The 26,344-nt window shown below is 41.2% G+C and overlaps 1 protein-coding gene across 1 annotated transcript in view; it reads right to left on the bottom strand.

Moving 5' to 3' along the window:
* The window catches only part of mllt3 (MLLT3 super elongation complex subunit), a 30,129-nt gene extending 9,601 nt beyond the window's left edge, over positions 1-20,528 (bottom strand). Inside the window, exons 1-7 of the mRNA XM_031757423.2 lie at positions 20,379-20,528; positions 19,629-19,809; positions 8,091-8,173; positions 6,295-6,438; positions 5,911-5,949; positions 4,296-4,406; positions 938-1,510 (exon numbers count right to left, since the gene is read on the bottom strand). Of these exons, the coding sequence (XP_031613283.1) occupies positions 938-1,510; positions 4,296-4,406; positions 5,911-5,949; positions 6,295-6,438; positions 8,091-8,173; positions 19,629-19,809; positions 20,379-20,390 (1,143 nt within the window). The 5' untranslated portion in view covers positions 20,391-20,528. The remainder of the gene's footprint in view (positions 1-937; positions 1,511-4,295; positions 4,407-5,910; positions 5,950-6,294; positions 6,439-8,090; positions 8,174-19,628; positions 19,810-20,378) is intronic.
* Between the last annotated feature and the right edge of the window lie 5,816 nt (positions 20,529-26,344).

Raw genomic sequence — 26,344 nt, 5'->3', positions numbered from 1 at the left:
CCTGACACCAGTATCTCTGTGGGGTCCTGACCATCCAGCACAAAGCGCCTCGACGATGTGGCGCCATGGAAACAAAACGGATTCGTTTTAAACGGACGTGTGCTGGTCGGAGGTCGCACTCAGTTTCCCTTCCTTCATGTCATCACCTCGTCGGCGTTTCCTTCTCTGCTGTTTTTATCCGAGCACTCAGTCCCAAACTCTGAGATCAAAGATGAAGCAATGGGAGCGCTGGGCTGTGTCGCCTCAGGCCCACCAGGGTTGCTGGCCTGGGCACAATCAAATGCCTGGAATTTGTCACCCCACATGCTTTTTACAACCAGTAGCTGCAGCAGCAGCAGCAGCCCCCACCCCAAAGCTACTTCCATGACAAAAACACAGGTTTTGGTGCCACTCTGTGAGAACTGCTTTGACTAACCACGCGGCAGAGAACGATGCATAAAAGAGCTGCACTTCATACAATCACTGACAACAGAAATAAAAACTGCTGCATAAAGAAATGCTGTGAAGCACAAACACACAGCCATTTGATTCTTTCTAAGCTAAAAGAATTAAAGAGGAGCTGTGCTATTTACGGCCCTCGTTTCTCCTCAGGTGCTGTAAAACCATAAATCTTTCTCGTCTGCGATTTGGCTTTAAAACAGCATCTTTATGGGGAGGTTCTCTGCAAACCAGCGTGGGCATGGCAACAAGGTCAAATGTCAGCCTGTTCATGAAACTTTCCTAATTTGGCTCACGGGTTTGAAGAAGACGCAGACACATCATCAGCTGTTTGCTCCCAAACCAATCAATGTGCAGACGAACGCACCTGAGCTTCTACCAGGTTTACTGTGCCCCCCCATCAAGGAGAAGATGTGCCTTATACTTGTATTTATTTATCAGAGCCAGTAGAGGAGCTCATTCCCAGCTGTAACGACAGTAAAACGTCACGTTTACTCACATCTGATCTGGCAGACTGGTCCTCCATATCAGAGTCATTAGCATCGACCAGGTCCTGGAATGGCGGCAGCGTGGACACCCTCCTGAGGTCTGCGTCCTCGCTTTCTGCTCGTAGCTTACTGGTGTGCACCTGCGATCTGTCTCTCAGTAGTTTCTTATCCAAACACTGACCGTCTAACTCTGAAATCTGCATTTCCGAGGAATTCATGAACCCTTTTTTGCGTCTTTTGGTCCTGTGATCGTCACCTTCGAGGCCGGACAAGCGCTTGTTTAACCTCGACCCATGAGTTATCCCCTCGGTCCTACGCTCCTTAGACAAAGACTTGGGCTGCTTGAAGCCCATCTTAGGATTGATCTCTCTGAGTGGCTGGTTCTCTTTGGGTTTCCTGGAAGATTCTTTGAGGGCTTTTCCGGGTTCCCAGCCCGAGTCCCTGAAGGCACTTTTGGGGTCTTTTAAATCTTTTGGGGTCTTGTCTTTATGGTCCTTTAATGGCTTGTGGAGTTTGGAGATGCTGCTGTTGTCAGTGCTGGTGGTTGTGGCCATGATGAGGAAAGCGTTTCCTGTAGAGCCATCCTGCAGATTGAAACAAACACATGAGATCAGATAGTAAGCGACAGATATTTAAGTAGCTGTAGATGAAAAGTGGCATCAAGCAAAACAATAACAAAAGAGAAAGAAAGACTAAAGCTACACGGGAAAAACACGAAAAGCTCAAAGTGTTCAGGCACAAGGAAAAGCGAAGCTCCACGCGCTGTCAGGGGGCTGATGAGACCATACCGCTGTCAGCTGATACAGTATTGAACACGCCACCGATTTTGTAAGTAAAGATGTTTTTAAAGGTGCCGTGGACATGAAACCCACTCAGTCCACACATGCAAAGACATCATACACGTGCACATATTAAGTTATGCATAGTGAATAGTGCTGAACACACTAACAAAAACCTTTATTGGCAGTACAGCTTCAAGACGCCTCCTTTATGAAGGAAGCAGTCCCACTGCTCAGGTGTGGCTTCGTCCCACTCTGTGGGATCATAATCTGAACAGGTGACTGGGTCTAATCCTAACTGTCCCTCACGCTGATGTTAAAACCAAAGCTGATTGGGCGAAACAAAAACACAAAGTGTGGAACAGATCAGCTGATTCAGTTTGCTAATGTGTTTGTGCCCACAAAATCCAAATGAGCTCATATTTTTCTACATTTTCAAATTTTAAACCAAGTTTTTCTGTTGTGAATAAATATGAGTTCTAAATCAATGCATCCTGTTTTTATTTACATTTCACAGTGTCCCAATATTGGCTGACAAACGTGAATTACACTGCAATGATCAACTGTACCCAGAGTACAGTGAAACACTGTACTGATGCTGTATTACTGTAATACACTAAATATCTGTTTCTTTGTCCACAAACATCCACACAGGTAAATCTTCGGCCCCTGACATTCTGATGTACGTCAGATATTATAAAGTGGATCCCAGCAGAAAAATGAGGGATGTTCCCGGCCACTCATTTCTAAGCCGACTAAACGAGGAAAGCCAAACGACTGCTGTGAAACTAAGAAACACTGCAACACACTGTGGGTTCAGTTTGAGGGCTGTATAATGGACAAACACTTTAAATGCTGCTCAGCTGTGTGGCGTCTCACATCGTGCATGATGAACACGTTATCCTCCAACACCAGACCCAGAACAGTAACCCTCAGCTGCATCAGTGGCTCCAAACTAACCTGCTGAGGTTGGTTTTAACAGCAGCTGTTCTGGTTTCATGTTCCAGCTATAAAAACATGTTTTTGATATCATGCCATCTAAATTTTAAACTTACCACATACACTGATGTATTCATGCATATACACAGAACGGACGGTGACATCTTTGCTGCTGAGGAATTATTTTCCCTTTTTCCAATTTTCAAAATGTTTAAAAAAATGTTTAAAACGTTAAAAAGACAAAATATTTCAAACATTAAAGCACAACATGGTACAAAACATTTTGGTTACTGGTAACCAAAATAACACAAGTGGCATAAAAACACATTGATTTGAACATTTCTGACCCACCTGTGGAAGACTGTAGGGTCCAGTCTCTCATCTAAAGGTTAAATATGATGTGAAGATGACTTGCTACTAAAGATGTTCATGCACTATTAAATATGACAAAATGAATAGACTGTGGCACATTGTGCTGTGCATTATTAATGATGCACATTGATGCAATTCATAGAAACACCATAAATTATCATCCACTTCCTCTGACGGGTCGTTGCATTAAAATAAATATAGAAATGATGACTTTGGTTTGCAGAGCGCCTCACATGAAACCCAAGGACGTGCTAGAAACAGTATGAATAAAAATATAGTGAAGAAGCCCAGAGCTTCCTCACAACAACCGCCTTCTTCAGTTTATCCAAGGAAACACAGAGACATTCCCAAGCCAGCCGAGAAGCAACCTCTCCCGGGACCGCCTCCCAGAAGGCCACGCCCTGAACACCTCACCCCGGCGGTGGCCGACTCAAATGGCTCCTTTCAATGTAGAAGGACATCGACTCCAGTCCGAGTCCCTCTTGAACTCGTCACCCTATCACAAAGCAAAAGCCCACCCACCTTTGGAGGAAGCTCACGTCTTGTATCTGTGATCTCATTCTTTGCACTTCAACAGTGAGTAACAATAACAGGTCTAGTTTTATGAGCGATGGCTGCTTTGCCATTTGCTGGCAGACGACTGCGTATGGGAGACAATTTTCTCCCATTGGGCACCAATTAAAACGTTAACATTAAACAACTAGTCCTTCCGACGTCTAACGACAGCAGCTCTGATGATCCCGGCACATTTCTGCTAAGAATAGGCCGAAGCACCTTGGTTTGAACTCAGTTCAATTCACTTTTATTCATACAGCAACAAATCACAACAAGCTTTACATTGTACAGTATATCCTATAATAATAATAACAGATACAGAGAAAACTCTTATCCACATACAACACCATCTCAGTTCTGTTCACCACAGCTCAGTTAAACACATTATGACATAATCATGTTGCCTAGCAACAAGCTTTTAGCATATATAAACTTTACCACCATATTATTATTTATAGATTTTTTACTTCTTTAATTAAGTATATCAACTAACAATATTGTAGTTTTAGTATTTACTGATTTATCCCCCAAAAAATAAAAATAAATTAGTACCACACACCAGTGCACCCTGGGAGAGGCTCCACGCCCTGACAGGCCAAAGCGTTTAGTGCAGTACAAGGAGGAATCACCCTGAGGTTTAAAAACATATTTCATGCTTGTGCTACAACTTTTTTTTGTAGCAGCAGTGCTATAAGCTAACAAGGTAAAGAGCAGAGACACTGACCTTGGAGGCATTAAAGCCTTTGCTTTTCTTTGTGTCAGAGCTGTTGGGAAGTGTTGCCAGCTTGAGGTGGGAGCCAAACAGGGAGGTTGAGCCCTCCTGCATTATCATCACCTGCCAAAGGAAAATCAGCAGCTTAAATGAACAGAGAGTTCTTTGCTTTCAGTAAATGTAGGCTGCTCAGTCTGTACCAGGAAAGCTGATAATAAATCAGTCAGTCATTTACTGAGTAATATTACTGTGTTTTTAGAGTGAAGTACCAGAAAAAAGGACATCAGTGAAGAAGGTTCAGCTTTACTGTCAAGCAGCTTGTGAGCACTTTTGTACATATTTGTTCTATATTACATCGATTTCATCCCAGTCATCCCAGTGACATCAGTGCCTCACATGTACATGTAACTGTAACATGTAACTGACTTGGCTCAAACCCATTCCCATAAAAAACTGCGTCAAAACAACAACAACAACAACAATCAAAGAAAGAACAAAGGATTCTTCACTTGTACGAGTGAAGATGGATATCATGAAGATTTAGAGTAACAGATAAACGCCACACAGTTACCAAACACACACAAAACCATATGACCATAGACTATACTGGCTGCACTCGAGGTTCACCTGAAGCACAACAAGTGAGCACCGCTCCAATCCCCAAATGTTTGATCTAATGCTTATATAGGTCATCATGTGCTACCACATGCCCCTCTTCATGAAACGTCTCAAGAACAGAACCCGATTCCTGCCTAGCCTAAACATTTAGCTAACTATGGCTAATCATGAGGTGGACCTGCTGTCATCTTAGATGGCAGTGCAGGGGCGGGGCCAGTGTCCTGCAGGTTACAGAGCTCACCCTGGGTCAACACACCTGAATCACATGATTAGCTCATTACCAGGCCTCTGGAGAACTTCAGGACATGTTGAGCAGGTAAATAAACTGGATTAAAATGAAGTCAGTGCACATGAAAGTCCCAGTGAGGGAATTAAAAAGCTTAGCAAAGGATGGCAAGTTAAAGATGTGTTTATTGAATTCATTATAAACACTTTATCAACATTTTAACAACATAAACCGTTGTTCCACGATTTCTGGCACACCTTTAAAAGGAAACACATGCTTTATGTTTAATAACAGCGTTTGATTTTCACATTGCACATTATAGCAAACATGTCCACATTGGTCCTGTCCATACAGAACCACAGATTTGTGACTTTGTAAAGCTAAACTGTGCTGCTCTGTTATTTTTGGCAAACTCCAGGAAGACAGTCGCACTATGTTAACATAGATGTAAACGCTCCAGACAAGAAAACTACCAAAACCTGTGCTGGTGTGGAGCAGCAGGGCCGTACATACACTGCCCGTGAATGCCGTGTTTCCATGACTGGAGGTGTCTTATGTGAGTAAACCAGCTGAAGCACTGGATCTGACAATCGTTCAAGTGCACAATTTAGTAATGGGACACATTTGAAACAAAGCCAACTGGTTTTACATTACAGTGCTACAACAAAGTTTAACATCTGCAGCAACAATAACTGCTACATTGTGTCATTGCTGAGGTGGTAACAGCACATGTAACAGGGAGGGCGGAGTCATTATGAGCTACAAGCCTGTCAGAAATCTCACCTTTGAGTCTTCTGAACTTCGTTTGTGAGGATTTCGTTGCTGTGAAGAACAACAGAAGAACAGAGTGACAATCTTGGTAAACAGAAAAATACAAACTGTATTCATTATTATTCACATATGCAGGGTAAACTAGTTCAGCCATTGACTGTCCTCTCCAGACTGACTGTAGCACTTCAGCCCACTGTGAGGCCAATCAGAGGCTCCAGGCATGTCAAATAAAGTAAATCAATACTGAAGTGCAGTTTTAAAACCCTCAGATTTACTGAGGAAAGTAAACTAATGTCATTGCTGTAAAGACTATACACACATACTCCACACATACTACATCCATGCTATAAAGCGACAGCCCAGGGTGGACCTGGTCTGTCACGCCCTCGTGCCTACCCCTCCAGCTTTCAGTAACTTCCTACGAAACTCCTCTGTTGGATTGTTGAAGGTGAGCTTCTCACAGCGGAGGTGATTGACGGGCGGGTGACCTTCCAGGTGGAGGAACAAGTCATAATCAAAGCGAACTTTCTTCGGTTCTTCCTACGGAGAAGTGGAAGGAAAACCACGAAAGTGATAAACAATAAAAATCCATCATGCAGCACGTTACCCACATCATGCTGTTTTTGACTGCATCATTTAATTAGATTCAATTCAATTTTATTTATACAGCATCAAATCACAACAACAGTCGCCTCAAGGCGCTTTATATTGTAAGGTAGACCCTACAAAAATACATACAGAGAGAAACCCACCATCATATGACCCCCTATGAGCAAGCACTTTGGCGACAGTGGGAAGGAAAAACTCCCTTTTAACAGGAAGAAACCTCCGGCAGAACCAGGCTCAGGGAGGGGCGGGGCCATCTGCTGCGACTGGACTACATTATTCAGATCCCAAACACCACACTGTCTGCTAACCCTCTGAAGCCTGAACCATGAAATAACGGACAGAAAAATTTAAAAAAAAAAATGAATTAATTAAAATTTAATTTTCATATCAACCCTTAATTTGGATTGAATTTATACATCTGGCAAAAATGTGTTGTGCAATTTATTTACTTTCTCAGGGGAAAATAAATAAATAACTAAATAACTACATCACACTGATTATGTACAAGAACTGTATTTGTTAAATATGATACACTAGGCACTAAGTAAGTACCACAGTAACAGTAAACTCAATTCCTGATTGTAAATGACTAATTAAAAAAATAACTTGAGAAATTTAAGGCAGCTTTCAAATGAACATCCAGGTTTTTGCTGGGTTAAGATCAACTTTGATTTTTTGCTTTTGGACTTAGTTTTATTATTTTTACTGGCTTTTTTAGTTTAAATCGCCATTTGATGAAATGATCACAGTTTGGGTTGAGACAACCTTTGCTCAGGAGTCAGCATCTGTTAGACGTGTTCGAAAGGCTCTCTGCTAGAAAACGCCAAAGAAAATAGAGCCAGTGGAACCAGTGGAACCAGTGGCAAACTAAAACTCTGGAACAAATGCTGCTTCTGAATTTTGCACCAATAACCAATAATAGAGCTCTTCCAGCACTCCAAAATGCACCTTTCTCTCCACTGGATTTGCCAGTTCATGGCTCTGACCCAGTATCTGTGTGGGCTCACCAGTTTGCTGTGTAAAGCTTTGTTTCGTTTACATTAAATGTCTGCATTCATGACCTACGTTACCAGGTGTCGTCACCCAAAGTGCTGAGAGCAGAAAAGCCCTGTGTGAGAACCAGTTCATTTACCCTCACAAGGCAAAGGTGACATCGCCTTTACTGGTGCAGGCCCAGCTGTGTGTGTGACCTGCTGCTTTGTTAGGTCTGCTCACACCTCTGAGTATGGTAGGCCAGTTTTTTTCTCTTTTCCAGCAAAAACACTTTCAAGAGAGCACAACTGTATCATGCGTACACTCCTTCAGTAACTGTCACTGCAGAAGCTTCCACATAATACATAAAATATTGCAACAGCTTGAAAAGACGCGACTCTTGATAGAAAAATGAAAACAGCTCTGAATGGACACATTTGACAATCAGCCTCTCCAAAGCTGCAGTTCAGGAATGACCTGGTGCAAACCCGACACATGTTCAGAGTATACATAAAAACCCCTTCATGGTTTAGAGGTTCAGGGTCTTACAACAATAGTGCATTACCCACAGACACAAACCCTGGCAGCTGAGTGCTGCTTGTTAAATGTACCTTGTTTCTGAAATAAACTTCGATGGGCAAGATGAAGCCTGCGTATCCAGATTCCTCCACTTTGTACGGTGGATCCTTGCACACTGAAAGAGAAAACTGCTGTTAGACTTCAGCACCAGGAGGCTGACAGTTCACAAAGCTTGCTTTAAATTCATGCAGTTACATGAGATGCAGAGCAGCGCTGAGTGTGCTGCAGCCATCTGGTTGGGTTGCTGGGAGACGGCCGCTCTGACAAACACAAAAACCCAACCATTACATAAATTACATCCCCTCCACACCTGAACTAGGTGACAGGACTGTGTTAAGACTGTTGCTTCATTTATTGTGTCATTAAACACACTAATCCTGCAGCTGTGTTCTCATGAGACCTCATTAACTCAATTTCTGCAGCCTACTCTGATGCATCGATACAGAGAGCGGGCGTCCATTACAACCAAAGCCTTAAACACACATGACAAGGCCAAGACGTCCACACATGCTCGTAGAGGAGGCAAACCAACTCCAGTTTTTCACAACGGATCCCTCCTGAGTCACAAAACGTACCAATGCAGGAAATGTACTAATTAAGTTACGTGTGCTCATTGAACAAAGGAAGCTTTGCTTAATTCTCAAATATTGTCCGTTTGACACATCACAGCATGCAGCTACGATGGTGATGCGTGCGAATGTGTAGAAATGCTGTATGGATGGATGAGAGTAGAGAAGGACGACATCTTTCTCAAATCATCCCTCTGCTGCTGAAAATCACATCTGTTCAACTCATGAGGAAAGATGTGAAAGCCAGGCTGGATTTTCTTTCCTTCTTTTGTAATTTCATATTTAAATGTTTAAACTTATTGTTGTTAATAAGTTACAAACTATTTTACTTACTGGTCACAGATCTAATCCAGTAGTCTAAAACTATATCTGTTCATGTATTCATACTATGACACAGTGGCACCTCTCAGTGTCCTTGTATACACAGCTATGTGCTCAGGTTTCAGTGGTTTAGGTACAAAAAGCAGCCATGACCTGATGGAGCACATAATGATTGTTGTGAAACGCTAGCTTTTTTTTTTTTCCTTCCATACTTTTAAATCTGCAGCTGTTTGACAAAATTAAATGTCACAGCCTTTGTTAACCTCAAAATGAATCAGGATCCTTATTTTAGGACAGATGTGTCATTGACACTAGGTTTGTAACAATACTACAGTTTCAGTTTTAATACCAATAACCAGGAAAATACCATGATGAAGAGTATAACTGCATCCTACACCAACAGAAGTAATGGTGAAGAAGTTCTATCTTGAAAATGTCAAGTTGTTACCTTTCAACTAATTCTTTCAAATATAAAGTTGATTTAAATAAAATCAATCCTGGTGGCCTGCAGCGCTCCACCTCAGCCAAAGAGATGATTTTAAAAATCCGAGCTGATTTTCAGAGATGTTGTCCTCCGACCACGAGGTTGAGGTCAGCAGGATTCAAACTCATCTGAGATTTTCAGCAGACACACCTCTGGTATCGAGTTGAAAATCTTAGGTGACCTCCTCCTTGAGTTATCACATTCACAAGACTTTACAAAAACTTGATCCCTGACCTTGACCCTGAGATTCAAATCTGAGATCTTTAGAAGAGCACCAATGGTATGAACTTCCCAACCCTACATCACCTCATTCTTGATTTATCACATCTGGACAAAGTGTGGTATTAGCTGTGTTGAAATGAAGAAGACAGAGAAAACAGAGTGCTCACTGTGAACGCTCACGCCGCTCACTGCCTGGATTTCCAAACTCACCTTTCAGACAGCTCTTTACATCCTGGTAATTGCTAATAGTTGAACAGCAATGTTGACATGTGCTCCTGCCAGGTTAATATTTATGATAATTATTTAATACTAGTGAAATGCAAGCTTCACTGATCTCTGTGGATTCCTCTGAAAGGACTGTTGGGTGTTAAACACAGCTGTTAGCTGCATGCCCGACTTACTGCAGCAGTGCCATGTGAAAACAGCACTCTTTGTATTGATGTTCTTGCAAATATGTACCATTTGGAGTCAGTGATTAACATTTGAGTGCCTATTTTTGACAGCCCTAATAGAGACATTGCTTATGTTTGGAGAATGCTGCTGTAGACTCCAAAAACACGTCCCCACAGTGAAACGAAGGCGTGGGAGTATTAGGCTGTGGGTATGTTTCAGTCCATCTGGAACAGGAAATCTTGTCAAGGTGGAAGGAATTATCAAGAAAGACATATGTGATGATTTAGAAAGAAAAGATCAAGCAGCCAAACCTGGATCCAAGTAATCGCTTTGTCACATTTTCCTTTGTCTGAAAAATGCCAGCGTCTCATCTGTTTGTGGGTTTATACTGATACTAATGTATGACCTTACATTCATACATCCCTGTAAAAAGGCACTTTGACCTGCAGGCACAAGAAACACTATCAGTTAATTGATCAACTAATCAATCAATCGGTCAATCACTGTTGCTCTACTAGAGACAGTGCTATTAACTTTGTTCCAAAGTACTGACCAACCAAAGCTGCACATCAGCATGAAGCTATGGTCCAGCAGGCAACAGCTGCTCCTGTTCTCTGATGAAAACTGCAAGAAGCTGAGCAAAAGCATTCTTCTTATGTCATGGTGAATCTGATTAGTGCTTATTTATGCACAGACAACACTAATTCGTCATGATATACACCGCAGGTGATGAAGAGTGTCTGTGGTTGACTGAGCAGAGCACCCAACAACAACCCTGCACTCCACCACCCTACACGACCTCTCCTGACTCTACATCACACTAATCAGGTAACAGCAAGAGCCTTCGACAAAAAGAGGTCAACATTAAGCTCCTGAGCAGCAAGAGCAGAGCAGGGATGAACGCACACGCTAAAGTTTGTGTTGGAGGTCAGTTGGGCCGTACGGGTGGAGAGCCTCAGCAAGTTAAAGGTTAGCATCCTCCTCGCTGCTCGTACCTCTCCCACCCCGCTAGCACACATGCTAATGCAGGTCAAGTACAGAAGCAGGCTGCATACACACTATATCAAATATGTCAGCCTGTTAAGATACACACAGCTCCACAGAAACGCACTGAAAGAAACTCCTGATCAAAGGTCTGAGACTAACAGCACACACAGCAGGGTGAAACTTCCACACCGCACCTATAAAACCACCACAGAAGTGTTGGATGCTGAGTGAGCTCCGGGGTGGCAAACTTTAATTCTTGCAAAAGTTTGATCAATTTCCTTTTATTTGATCTGATTTTATCAGCGTCAACATCATCAACATGTTTGATGAAGAGCAAACATGATGCAGACGATGTAGGACAACTCGAACATGCCTGAGAAGGACCGTTTACGAAGTTTGGATGAACACCCTTCAGAGTCGTACACACTCAGATCTGATTTATGACAACATCTGCATATCATGATAATGATAACAAAAAGTAGCTCCTCAGACGTGTAACTGATGAGTCAGATGAAGAAGGAAGTAATAATGGAGCATGTTATGATTCTTTACGTCCAGTAAAAGCTGCCAAACAAGTGTTAGAACAAATCTAACATTAAGAGAACCATTGAGAAAAAGTGAACAGCAGACAGAGAGACAGCAGGTTGGTCACATCAGCTCCAGTCGGTGCTGCTCCTTGTTATTAATGTTTTCCATGGGGGGGGATAAAGGATATGCAGGGTGTGATTGAGGTGGGTGATCTCCTGCACCCTCAAACGAAGCAGCCACAGGAAGAAGAAGAAGAGTTTGTACAGCACCAACACGCAGTCAATTTAATGCGCTTCATATTTTAGGGTAAAGTCCAAACAGACAATCTACGCAGGTGGAAACCAAACTACACCACCATCAGAGGTGGGCTTCAGGTGTGCACCAGTACTTCCTGTAACCTCACGAGGTAAGACATGCTCCACTACATCTGCTTACTAGCTATCATGTACTGGATATACAGTCCCAGTATGGAGAGTATGGCTATAACAATGACTTATTATTCAGGCTTATGGATATATTCATGTCAAAAAATGTTAACAAGTAATAATAAATGAATGCAACAGATACCACAGGCTTTCACAGGCTTCAGGCCCTAATAAAAGTCCACCAGCAGGCCACGAGTCTCAGAGCGAGTCCTGACTCAGGCCTTGGAGCTTTGTTGTGGGGAGGGACTGTAAAGGAAGACAAATGTTTTATGGTAAGGCCAACTGAGAGAGGAGTGAAAGAGCTTTCAACAGACACCCCAAATAAATCAAGCTTCAATAAACCACTTCCTCAAACTTCCTTTCATTGATTGAACCGAGGAAGAGTTGGCATTTACAGCCCAGTTCCTGTTCCTCGGAGGTGGCCGCCTTGTTTATCGGCACCTCCTCCTAACCCCATGCTTTCTTGTAAACAACAGCAGCCAGCCTGGAGCTTTCTTTGTGTTTCACCTTCATGAGTGGGAAGGATTTTTCAGGAATCAAGGAACAACAAAACTAAAAAAATAATAAAACAAATACCGGAACAATCCTGAAGCCCTTCAGTTTCTCAGAGCTTATTTATTTTTCCTCCACGTTACAAACTACACATTTCACGCCGTTTTCAGGGAGATGAACCATTTTTTATCTTCAAACTTTCCATAGAAGTGACAATTCTCTGAAATATCACAAACACCTTTGGAGAGATTCCCTCCATCTGTAGATTAAACGGCACTACAGAATCCAAATGAGGTGCTTAAGCAGCACGAGCCTCTGCTGCCAAAACAGCACGGCCTTCGCTGCTTCCTAACAACGTCTTTACCTCCATTTGTTCAGACAGCTTTGCCATTTGGCTGTCACCATGGAAACACCTCCACGCTGGCCTGCTAACTACACAGTAGCAATGATGAAGCGCAACGGCGGCTTTACTCGCCGACTCGGGGAGCTTCTCCGAGCTACACACCCAATCGTTTGGAGAGTGAGAAGAAGTTAGACATGCGCCGTCTTCTGGCGTTCTCGCTCTGACTCCCTTCGATGTTTGGATTGATAACAAAAAGCTGATGTGCTGACATATGAAGAAGACTATATTGAGAGCACTTAGGATCTGAGATCTTATCAGTGGACCTAGTTTGGTTTGGTGTTGCTACACAAGCCAATAAAGACCAGCTGACAACTGTAAACAGCAGCAGAGCTACATGACTGATGTTCAGCACCTTCTACATTTTTTGGTATCCCGACAGACCCCAGATATGTGCAGGTGGACATACAAAGCTTATATTTCATTTGACAAGCCAAGTGAAATGGAGACATGTTGAAAGGATGTCCACGTCCATTTAGTCCCCACCCCCACCCCCAAACCCTCTGGTTTCCAAGGCTACAGTTTATAACCATCTGTAGTAAATACCGCTGCAAAGGTTATCGTGTAAATCATCACACGACCTGCTGCCATTAAAGCAAACTGTTAGTCCTCACTTCAGTTTGTAATTTTAATATCTGCTCGTGACGTCTTTAAATGTCTCAGTTTTTTTTTCAGTGTGTAGGCGGAGCCTGTGTGGCTGTTTCAGTTAAACTGTAAAGGAACCATGTCAAGAAAAACAGCTGAGCTCAGATCTTTGTGTGAAGCACACCACATCCAGGTGCAACAACATGTGCTGGTGACTAATCTCTTAGTTGATTAAACAAGGGAAAAAAAATAGACTAACCAACTAGTGTAAAACTAGGAAACACTCAGGTATTAAGTTCAATTTGAGATCAGTTTAAAGGAAAATGTCAAAAATGAATTATAGGCTAGTCAGTGCGCCATCTGGGGGCAGATTAAACTCCGCCATTCATTCGACCTCAGAGGGTGCTGTGGGGATAGATCCTGGAAGTCATGTGAGCTGTGAGGCAAGGCCTCCTTGGACTGGACTTGTTTGTCCAACACGCCCCACAGATGCTCGACTGAACTGATATCTGTGGAATCTGAAGCCCAACTCAACACCTTAGACTTGTCCCAGTTGTTCCAGTTTGTGCTACTCAAAGAAGGCACCTTCTCCCACCGCTCCATCATCCTGTTCTGATGCTCAGGTGTCCACTGGTGACCCTTTTGGCAGTAGACGGGGGTCAGCGTGGACATCCTTACTGCTGTGCAGCCCCATGTGCAACAAACTGCAACGCGCTGTGTGTTCTGACACATTTCTATCAGAACCAGCATCAACTTTTCACCAATGTGAGCTTCAGTCAGTCACCCGTTGGACTGGCACAAACAGGTCAGTCTTTGCACCCTGCTGGTTAACCCCTTCCTTCCTTAGATCAACTTTGATAGATACTGACCAGTGCAAACTGGGAACATCCCATAGGAGCTGTAAGTTTAGAGATGCAGTAACACAATCTTATGCTTGCTCATGTTTCCTGCTATTAAGGAGAAAACCTTCACATGCTCCCTGATCTATGCCACTCACCAACAGGTGCATTGATGAAGAGATGATCAGTGCCATCACCTCACCCGTCAGTGGTGGATTTCCGTATTACCACATCCCACTAACCCTTCTTTTCCACAGTGGCTTCAGTGTGTTGGGCTGTGTCAGCTGGGTGCCGTGTTTCATTAACAGATAATCTTGTACTTGTGCTCCTCTAAAAACTCGACTGTGTGTCCCTCCAAGCAGATGATGTCTGCCACTGCTGAACAGGGTTGTCACGATACTACAATTTCAAACTCCGTACTGACACCACAGGGACGATTCTGACCCCTCCTGCAACAACACATGGTGAAGAAGTTGTATCTTCATAACATTAACTTGCTCATTTTTCAACAAATTTTCACAGTTATATGTTAGCTTTAACAAAATAACTATTTAAGCTTAAAGGTTTTATTTATTTTACATAATTTCATTACAGATTATTGCGGGAAAATATATTTCAGAATCTACTAATAAACAACGGGCGCAAACAAACAACGCTTTACCATCTACATGACTGAATTATTGTAGAAGAAGAACATGATTAAAATGAGTCTGAATTGGGGTCGGGCGACTGGATGAATATTTCGACTATCGCCGATAGGCTGAGCACACTCAGCCGGATGGTGGACACGTGCATGATCATGCAAGTTAGTCCAGTTTGAGTACTTTGCTCGTACTACACTGATTACATTGCTCTGCAATTAAAAAGTCTGTGGATGCACGAATATATCGCCCATCACTGATTATTGGACTGACGATTGTCAGTTGGAAGATTTTTACATATCGTCCAACCTTAGTCTGAATAAAGTCTCTCATTTGTTTCCTAAAATAAAAATAATAATTTAAAAAAATTAGACAAAATATGTGTTATGTATTTAGGATGAGTACAGGATAAGATAACAAAGTTAAATACATTTAGAAGACTATATCATACAGTTTTGGTTTGATTACAGACCAATTTTTCTAATAATTAGGGCCCGAGCACCGAGAGTGCGAAGGCCCTATTGTATCTGCTCCGTTTCTTCTTCTTCTTCTTCTTCTTCTTCTTCTTCTTCTTCTTCTTATTATTATTTCGGCAAATGAATCGGCCTTTTGAGGGCCTAAACATGCTCAAAAACTCATGAAATTTTGCACACACGTCAGGTCTGGTGAAAATTTACGTATTTTAATGTCCGTAGACATGTCCAGGGAAAATTGGCTCAGTAGCGCCACCTAGAAAAATGAGAAACGCGAGCCCCCGAGATGGGTATGACCTACATGTATAAAACTCAGAACACATATCTAACGTTCGGAGACGCACAAAAAAGTCTATTATGGCCATGTCCTAAACCCAACAGGAAGTCCGCCATTTGGAAGTGAATGTGACATTTTGGCTCTAATTTTGCCATTTCCATGCCTCGAACCTTTGCGAACTCCTCCTTGGGATTTGATTGCATAAGCTTCATCTTTGGTCAGTGTCAACTACACACCTGGGCCATGTGAAATTGCGGAGCTTTTGAGTTTTCGGGATACGGTGAGGCCGTGGCGCCACGGCGAATTTCGATGACTCGCCATGAAAATCTTATTGCCTCTCGTTCTGTCATACATTGTCCGACCTTGACCAAAGTGGACACATATGATAAGGCTCCACCCCTGAACATATTTCAACTGCCATATTTGACATCAGGTACAGCGCCACCTAGTGGGAACAGGAAATGTCATGTTTTACACTTTGGGGTACAGTATTGTAATGGGTGACATCTGCAGCCTCAAATTTCTCCAGGAAAGCCTTAAGCAGTTGGTCTTGGGTTACAGAGAAAACTGTGAGTTTTCACTGAAGGGTGTGACCCCAGCAGCATGGCGAACATTGAGGTCTCGCCATGAAGAAACAAATTAGTGTAACTCAATGAAATCCAATCTGATCAGTACCAGATTTTACAGGGATGATGTCAGACCTGCCCTGAACAGATTGATATGCCCATTGTCAGGAATACGTACAGCGCCACCTAGTGGCAACAGGAAATGTCATGTCTTTCATTTTGTTGTACTGATTTTCACAGGTTCATCGTGGCCACCTCAAAAGCGGTGAGTATCACCATCAGTCCTTCATGATGCTTCTGTGCGAAAATTGTGACTTTAAACTGAACGGCGCACCCTGGTGGCAACGCAGTTCACCATGAAAGACGAAGTGGCTTTCGAGGGGCTTGGAAATTTTAAAAAGTCTTGGAATTTGGCCCAAACCTCCAATGAGATGAGGGCTTTGTTGTTATGTGATCATTTTCCTTGAATAGTGCAAAATGGCTCCACAGCGCCCCCTACAAAATTTCAAAACATCAGCCCCTGCTCTGTGTTTTATTTATAAGTCTGAAACCTGGTAAGCTTATGGAGGATATCAAGATGTACAAAAAAGTCTCTTGGAGCAATATCCCAAATCCAACAGGAAGTCAGCCATTTTAAAATTAATGTGTAATTTTAGCCACTTTTTCGCCTCTTTTCAGGCCTCATACTTTGACGAACTCCTCCAAGGGATTTCATCAGATTAACCCGATCTCCAGTGTGTCGAATCTAAAGACCTTTGTGATGTTAAATTGTGAAGCTTTTTACGTTCAGGGAAACGGGGTGGTCATGGCAGCACGTGGAGTTTCAATCCCTCGCCAAAAAGCAGTAATCTGCTGTCACTCAAAAACACAATGTCCAATCTCTCCCAAAGTTCGCAGGCGTGATGAGACTCAAGGTCGGAAATGTTTGTTATCCCATTTGTCAGTAATGGTTAGAGCGCCACCTAGTGGGACGACTATAATAATGGTTGAATTAGATGAAATGTTAGCTGGTGGTTAAATGCATGAATTCCATCAATGTGACATCAGATCGGACGTGCTGGTTTTAGGTGTTGGGCTTGGCTCGACGTGCTGGGGTGCGAGGGCCCTCGTATCGCTGCTTGCAGCTTTAATTTCATTATTATTATTACTATTATTATTACTGTTATTATTATTATCGTTATTATTGTTATTAGTAGTAGTAGTATTGTTTTAGATCAGGGGTAGGGATGGGTATCGAAAACCGGTTCTTGTTGAGAACCGGTTCCCACTGTTTCAATTCCTTGGAATCGTTTGCCATTTTTGCAAACGATTCCCTTATTGATTCCAGTCGCCCGAATGACGCCACCACGCTTGCGGGCGTCATTTACCTGGCAGGAAACATGGCGGCTCAAACGCTCAAAAGTTTGGTTATACTTTATGAGAACGGATGACAACGGGGCAACTTGAGGGAGGAAGCACTACGAATATGCAAAAGCATTTGCTCACAAAACACGCGATAACCTTAAATGAATGTCGTGTTTTTAATTCCGCTCCGGACTCGTGAATCTCAACCCAGCAGCAGCGGTAACGTTTTGCACGTCCTCTCCGTTAACGCGGCAGGTAAATAATCAGCTAACAGTGCATATTATGTTAGCGCGATCTGCCTTATTACAAAACCTGCCTTTACTGTGCATTTAGGTGACCATGATGAGAGAGACAGAGTCTGGCTGACAGTTCTCGCTGCAGTCTACCGGTAGCGTCTCCTTTCAGGCCAGGATAGACGAATGTCACCGAGCAGTGACTAAGTTTGTGGTAAAAACCTTGCACCCATTTGCCCCAGATTTTTGGTAAGTGAATGTGTTTAATTGTAGGCAGGGACATTACTGGATATTCTTGTGTAATTGCTACAGAATAATTTATGTTATACTTTGTTATTGCTACAGAAGATAATTTATTTTATTGTTTTACATTTACAATTTTATTTCCTGGGGACCCTGTGACACCCCATTGAAGAGCCGTAGGCTGTGGATCTCTTAAGATCTCACTGTTGGGTTTGTAAGGCCATGTTACTCCTAAATTTCTGTCTTGTTCAAAGAGAAGATATAAAACAGTTCTAAGCTATTCGACCTTAGTGTTCTCTTTTTAAAAAGAATCGATAAGAGAATCGATAAAGAATTGAATCGTTAAACAGAATCGAAAATGGAATCGGAATCGTGAAAATCTTATCAATACCCATCCCTAATCAGGGGTGTCAAACATAAGGCCCGGGGACCAGGATCGGTCTAGCAAAGACTTCAATCTGACCCACTGGACAGCTGTAAACACTATGAAGGAGGGCGTAAACTTGGCATTTTTCTTTACGTTTTACAGCTTTTCCCAAGAGATAAAGGGCACTGATACTACACTAAAATAATAAAACAACAGAGAAACAGTTAAGTCAGATAATTGTGTAAATTAAAAATGTCCAGTTTTAGAATTATAGGTCAGTAAGTGAGCTACCAGAACTTTACTAATTTATCTTAGACATTTTCTTAGAATTTAATTCCAAAGAGTCATGCTGACAGATTTCTTTCTTTATCATGTAGAAAATTGAGACGTCCTGGTTTCCTTATTTTAAGATACTCGGAGTCTAACTTCTTTACACTGACAGAAAGGGGAGTTTCACTGATCTGGCCCACATAGGATAAAGGTGGGCTGTATAAGTTCAACATTACTGATCGTCCTTACTGTCTGTGGAGCTATGTGATGAACACTCTGGGTGGACAGTCTGAAGGTTAACTGTGGGGTTCTCCAAGGTTAGCTGCTGTTGGTGACACTGGTTTGTACTGGTCTGGGAAACGTTTGGAAATTCATAAATGAATGTATGACACACTAAACTATTTATACTTAAATAAGGTTTGTATGTAGTAATATTATTGTGTCTATTACAGCTACTACTCATCTTATACTAATTACTACTGCTGCTATAAATGTAAAAAAAGATGCATGTAGACACATACTTCACCTTATTATATGATTATTGTCATCATTGTTATTACTGTATTATAATAAGCTGAAGCATCAGCCTGCACCTCTTCACTCACTAATTTGTGTTGTTATTTATGTGATTATTTGTGTCAAAACATGAAAGGTGAAACGACACCAGGACGTAACATTACACAGACAACATGTACATGACAGAGAGGACTTTCAGTGATAACCTGACTCTGCCAACGCTGCACTACAGGTGTGAAATAAATGCATGCGCATGAAGAAACAACGCACATTAAAAGTATGTATAAATGTATACGTGTGTGTGTGTCTGTGTGTGTGTGTGTTTGATCAATTACAGATGTGAAGCCCTTAACCCCCCATCCCACCACACAAAGCACCAGGGCAGCTCTCCTCACCTCGCTTTGGTTTCGGGAAGCTTTCGTGCAGATGAAAAACCACTTTCTCCACAAAGTGCTGGATGTTGCTGTGCTCTGGTCCTCGCACAAACACCATCCAGTCGTGGGTGAACCCTTCCACCGTGGGTTTCTTTCTGACCTGGGCACGATGACCAAGTTCCAGTTTCACCTGTACAGCACCCTGCAAAGCACAAAGATGCAGGGTTAGCGTTAATAAAGACGGGTCACGGGTCCATGTTTCGTGCAGGTGTTTTTTCCTGAAACACTACAGTCTGCTATCTGCTGTCGAGCAACGTTTGTGTTCCTCTTAGCTGAAGCCAACAGGTACACGCTTAAACACGACGAGCTGAGCTGCGTGTGTTCTGTGCTTCGTTTCGTGGGCTAACGTTACACAACTGTTAAACCGTAACATCGTAAGAATAAAGACCAAACTTCTCAACAAAGTTGGCGTGTCTGCGTTACCGGCCCAGCGACTCCACTCACTGACTACAGCCGCTCTCCAACACTCTATTGGCGCATTAGCCAAAACGTTTTGAGGGTTTCTCCCAAAACATTTTTCCTCTGTCCGTCTCTGAGGGGAATTTAACATCTCTATTATTTCATGTGGTAGCGGCGCGCTAAGTAGCAGTACAGCCCGAAAACCCTTGTTGCAGAAAAACCCACGGACCCCTCCGGTGTGCCATAAATGTCCACACGTATAGTGTTTAAACCCGAGCCGGGAACAGCAAAGCACCGTGAGCGGCTACTTACCGAGTTGGCCATAGCTGAGGCCGAGGCTTCGTGTTATTTCATGGAGAATTCGTTTTATATTAAATGAGAGGTGAGTGCAGTTTGCCTATGACGGCCGACATGGTTTCTTAGGGACTCAACTCAGACCCAAGACTTTGAAAGGCTCGCCGGCTGTAAAGCGTCTGTAATGACGTGGACAGTATCCGCTTGGGGCTTTTCAAAGTAAAACACTTGCAGTAAAGATGCACTCCAGGCCCACATACTTAACATTCTCCTTATCTCTCTCTCTCTCTCTCTCTCTCTCTCATATATATATATATATATATATATATATATATATATATATATATATATATATATATATATATTCTGGCAAGTTATGCATACAATTTCTTTAGATTTGTCTTTCTTTTGTTTTGTCTTTCAGACAATCTCCACATGTGTTTATTTGAAAAGATTCAGGTTTCTTACCTACTTTTGGACTTTGTTGTTAGCATATATACACACAGCTGTTAATAATCCTGGCTTGTATGAGTTTATCCTGTATATGCATGATCCAGAATTAATCATTTTAATTAGTAAATTACTTATTTTTTTTATACCGTTGCCAGCAATCCAGCTGCACAGACATTTACTTCCAACATTAAGCTGTTAATGCAGCTCCAAAGACTTCTCCACTCTGCCAGGATTAAAACTAAGCTATGCTTCTCTAATTTTATGACTATAGGTTTCCTTTTTGTCTCTCCTGAAGCTGTCCTTGCATTTGACAAGTCTTGCTGGTATTGAAGCTCTATTTTAGTTGAATTGTATGTTTTCACTGTGCAGTATTAGTAAGGAATGTAGGAGTGCCTTCCCTGGCGTCTCTGTTCTCTTACTGCGTGTCTGTGGTTCCCAGCACTGATACTGGAGTGAGATTTACAGTCTATAAAGTCTTTAAAGGACTTCAGCGGCAAAGAGAATATTTTCACACACTTACTGGATGTCAAGTCTGTTTGCCATGACTTAAACCAATTTGTTAGGAAAGTAAAAGATCGTGTAGCTATTGTGATATTAATCAGAATCAGAACCAGAATACTTTATTGATCCCTAGGGGGAATCATTTAATATTAATAATTATATTAATAATTAGTAATAGTAATTATTAATTATTAATATTTAATACTAATTATCACTACAGTGTCATTATTTATCTTTAAATATATTTTAATGACTGCTAACTACGGTGCACTTTATCCAAAAATTATCCAGTATTTTATTTTGAGCATGAACTGCGGTCATTTCCGTTACGGTCTTTGTTACGGATCGCTTTAAGAGGCACAGCGCAGGCGCGGCTTGGCGTACCCGCTTGAGGCCTCAGAAAGAGCACGAGATGCAAAGAACCAATAAGAGAACAACAGATCCACAGATCTCCAATCAACTACTGGCAACCTCCCGTAAGAACGCTACGTTCAGGTCCCAAAGGAAACCTGATGTTTCTGCCTTAAAACAATTAAATGTAACGTTCAAAGTCGCTCGAACTGTAGTTTACGTTTAAAATGATAATCTGATTGTTCCTGGCTAACAAAAAGAAGCAATTCAGTGAGAGTCCAGTTTCCCATTTTCTGTGCATATATGTTACTAAAAAAGTTTTTTACTAAACTGCATAATAACTCCCAAATTTGGACAAAATAATAAGAAAGTCTATGAAAAATCCTCTTACACAAACTAGCCTTCAGTGTACTCCAGAGAAACTTAAAGTGTCATATAATAATAACAATAAATAACCATCATTATTGTATAGCACTATTTAAAACACATTTCTGAAACTCTTAACACACCACCGAGAGGTCTACATATCGCATCACACAGTATAGAAACATGTATATTCAACCATAAACTGTTACAGATCCTTCTTACAAACATAGTAACATTAAAGCAGTGGTGTGAATCATAGTCAAAAGTCAATGGGGATTGCATAAATGGATGGAGATAGAAGGAAATGAAATTACATCTACTTATTACTGGTACGTAGTACAGTACAGGACTGCTGCATATTCTTCCCACTGAATGTGTCCAGTTACCCTTAATTAACATACAATGAAGGCTGAGTTAGTCTGAGGATTGACCCTTGTGGGATCCCATAGGAGTGGAGTAAGCCCTGTAGTTATTTATATGAATTTTGAAGTGTTTGTGAGATAAGAATGATGAAAACTATGTGAGAGCATCGCTATAACTGTAATCTCAGTTCACTATTCTGTGTGTTAGAATGGCATTAATCACCTTACCATTACTCAAGAATATTATTTTGGAGTTTCAGCAGGCAGTGATTTACACACTGGTGCCTTCCTGCAAAAAACCTGTTCCTGGTATTAACGCCTGTCAGCGGGGGGCTGTATTACAGTTTTCTCCTATAATCCAAGGGTCCTAAATTTAATTGACCATAGTGTGAATGAGTGTGTGGTTCTGTCTCTCAGTGATGGACTAGTGGCAGGTCAAGAGGTGACAGGTGGGATGGGTTTGTGACACCACACACTGTAAAAAAAATCCGTAAAAATACAGTACAATCTACCGTATAAACGTGAAGGAATTTTCCGTATTAGTCATTTACAGGTATTTTTCCGTATTTCTCAACTACTGCAATGCATTGTGGGAAAAAGGACCCAAAAAAGGAGGGAAAAGTCAGAGCAAGAGCAGCCATTAGACTTCTTTCAGGCTTCATCTGGATTTTGGACTCTGGAGTTGGAGAAACTGCCTTCAAATTTCCGTGGTAAGTATTAAAACAAATGTTTTCTTTTATTAAAATAATTTTTTCAAAAGACTCCGCATTTTTTTATTTAGAAAGAATTGTTAATTTATTTGTTATCTGGTTTCGCTGTCTCCAGACAAGTCAGGAATATTTTGCTGACTCATTTTTTAAATAATCGTTATTTAGGTTTAAAAATTTTCATTTTAGTTAATGTTAAAAATAATTTTTACTGTGATACCACCAGTTCTGCCCTTCAGTGGCTGAACCAGTTTTCATAAATATTATAGTTAGCTGTCTGTGTCTTTCTGGGTATTACACAGCTGTGACTGCTAACTAGCTAATTAGCGAAAGTCAGCGATGTAGATAACTGGGAAAAGGGAGAACTTCATGGTATGTATAGAGAGGAACAAATTATTATAGGAGTCTAATAAGTACTATATCAATACCTGTGTTTTACAGTTGGCTCTACTGTACACTTTAAAGGGTTTCGGGCAAAATTACACTAACCCTAGTTTAAGCCTCAGACCTTCCTGGCTGACGCTAGCAAATGCTAATGTTAGCCTCTGATTTGGGCTGCTAAAGTAAAGACTTTTAGCTAGCTGACCAGCATAGATTATTTCGGTGGTTAACAGACTGTAGTGGTAATATTGTTGAAAGTATAGTTTCACCTCATTACATTTACAATTATGTCTATTTTGTAGCACATAGAAATGTTTAGTTAATATTTGCAGACAGACACATTTTCCCTGTAACTGTGTTTTTACTCCAACATTTGTTGAAAATGTAATTTATGAAATGCTGAGCAGCATTTCTAGTATGTGGAATATTTTTGTCACCCCACTGTGCTAATGTGATTAAATAGTAATAATTATTACTAAAAATTCAATAATTAATCAATAATAACTATATCTTGATTGAATTATATTGTAAGCGCAGTGCTGGTGTGCAGGAGCTTTATATGCCTTGTGGGGATGCTGACATATTATAAACTGTTATGTCTATATCAAGCTTTTAGCCAAATATAAGCAGAGATATTTGTGTCTTTCTTAAAAATTCAGATCCTTAAAGATTATTTGAGAAATGGATCAACAGCTATTACTACTTGAAGTACTCTAAATCCTGCAGTGGAAAAATATCCCTTATTTCACCTTTGATCACACACTTTGGTTTTCCAGTGCAGAGCAATGGCCAAGCAAAGGAAAGACTTCCCGAGTGAAAAAGAAGATGAAGATACAAGCTGGTGATGATCCAGAGCAGCTGGTCTCAGGAAATGAAGAAAACCCTGATCACCTTTTCCACAGAAACAAGGTGAGTTTAATGTTGTGGTTGATTTAGTTTTTCAAGGTATGTATGTTACTTCAATTATAAACTGCTTTTGTTGCAACAGAATGTTGTTATGTGTATGCAACTCACGTGAATTATAATCATTTGTAGGGCTGTGTGATATGACCAAAATCTCGCATCCCAATATAAGACATATCTCTCCTGATAACGATATATATCACAAAATAGTGCATTTTCTGTAAATTCTGTGATTCTCGGCAACTCGACTTATGTGAAGTGTTTTCAGTTTGGCGTCGTGTACCTGGAGTCGAGTGCTTTGACCGATGCATGAAACTATACATTTTAGACATGAGTTTAAATGGCCGCCATTTTCTTTCTGAGTATTTGTTACACGCCGTGCTGCGAGGAAAAGCCTGTTCTAATGTTTGAGTCTAAGGATTATCTTGAGCACTTGACGGCTCTTTTTGCTTTTCATTCAGTAAACTCTCTCGAAACTCTTTCACGTGATTCTTGTGTGGGTGGTTAAAGAGGTTTGTCGTGTTTGAGTGGTGGTGGGGACCAGTTTGTGGCATAATTTGCATAGTACAGTTTTCTGGTCCGTGTCAGACTTTTCATAACCAAACCATGTCCATGTTACAGAGGTAGTCCCTCGTTTAACAATAAGGTCCTCGATTTGTTTTGACTGGTCCATCTGCTTGGAGCTAGCTGGTTCTGCCTCATCCTTGCTGGCCATGCTGGTATTCTCTGTGCCTTCATCTGCGTGGTGACTGTAAGCGCCATTTATAGTTACTTGATGTTCTTATTTGAGGTCATTTGTTTGATGCATATTCTGAAATTTTATGTTTGAGAATAATGTATATCATTTCAGTTCATTTTAAAAGTCTCAACAGAAACTTGAGCTTTATTGTGAAAGGTTTATGTGGAAGTCCGTCCATAGTGTGGTTATTTTAAGTATAAGAGAAGGAGAGAACTTTAAGAAATAATATAGCCACTACAGTGACCATCACAACCACGAAAAAAATATTGCCGTAAACAGTTTATTTTGCAACACCACAAAACAAATGATAGCGTATAGCGATAGACATTTTTATATCGTCATCTGATATATATCGTCATATCGCACCATCCTAATCCTTTTTTTGTTTCTGTTGTTTATGTTCAAGGTAAAAAAAATCATAAAAATACAAACTTTTTAAAATGTCTTGTTGTTTCTCTTTTTTCCTCAGAATAAATTGCGACTAGTCTCAATGGCTGAGATGGAGGAGCAACACAGCGACACGTCAACCTGACTGCTGCAGTTCCTGTATGAACTGAGCAACTCTAAAAATCCAAGGAAAAGCTGAGTGTATTTTATTTAAAGCTCAGCTGGACCTTGCTGCATTCAGGACTTTGTCACACTGGTATATGAAGAGTGGTAACAAGAGAAATTGTGCACACACAACGTGTCACTTTATGCTTGCTCTTCTCCAGCCTCTGGTGTCACTTTGTAGTAATTAGTCTTACTATTGTCTTATTTGTTGTGATTTAGGGTGTGTGCGCACAAGCAGAGGTTTTTTGTTCGTAACCGTAACCTCGTTTTCAGAGCCTTGTCTAACATTTAATGGTCGTGAAATATGTCAGACTTTTCCTCTACTTAAACAGCTAAGAGCATTTGAACACAGTGGAGAAAAAGGTGTGCATTAAGGATTTTGAACTATGATGTTTAAGTGTTGTCACTGCTGAGGATCCTTATTCACTACGCTGCTGTTTACAGTTTAACTTTTCATCAGAACAAGCACTTCTAATTGTACTTTGCTCCTCACTGACAAAACAAGTCCAGTAAATGCACTTTTATCTTCAAGTTTGGGACAGTAATCTGTCTTAATTTATTTTGTGCTTTAGTTATCATATGGGGAAAAGTTCTGTGGTTATCTATCCATCCTGTTTGCATAAACCCAAAGTTCAGGAACATCTTCTTTAGATCTGTTCAGTTTTATTC

This window comes from Oreochromis aureus, linkage group 3 (genome assembly GCF_013358895.1).
Source record: "Oreochromis aureus strain Israel breed Guangdong linkage group 3, ZZ_aureus, whole genome shotgun sequence".
Classification (NCBI taxonomy): Eukaryota; Metazoa; Chordata; class Actinopteri; order Cichliformes; family Cichlidae; genus Oreochromis; species Oreochromis aureus.
Note: the sequence above shows the minus strand (reverse complement) of the source record. Positions and strands in the feature narration are given on the sequence as shown.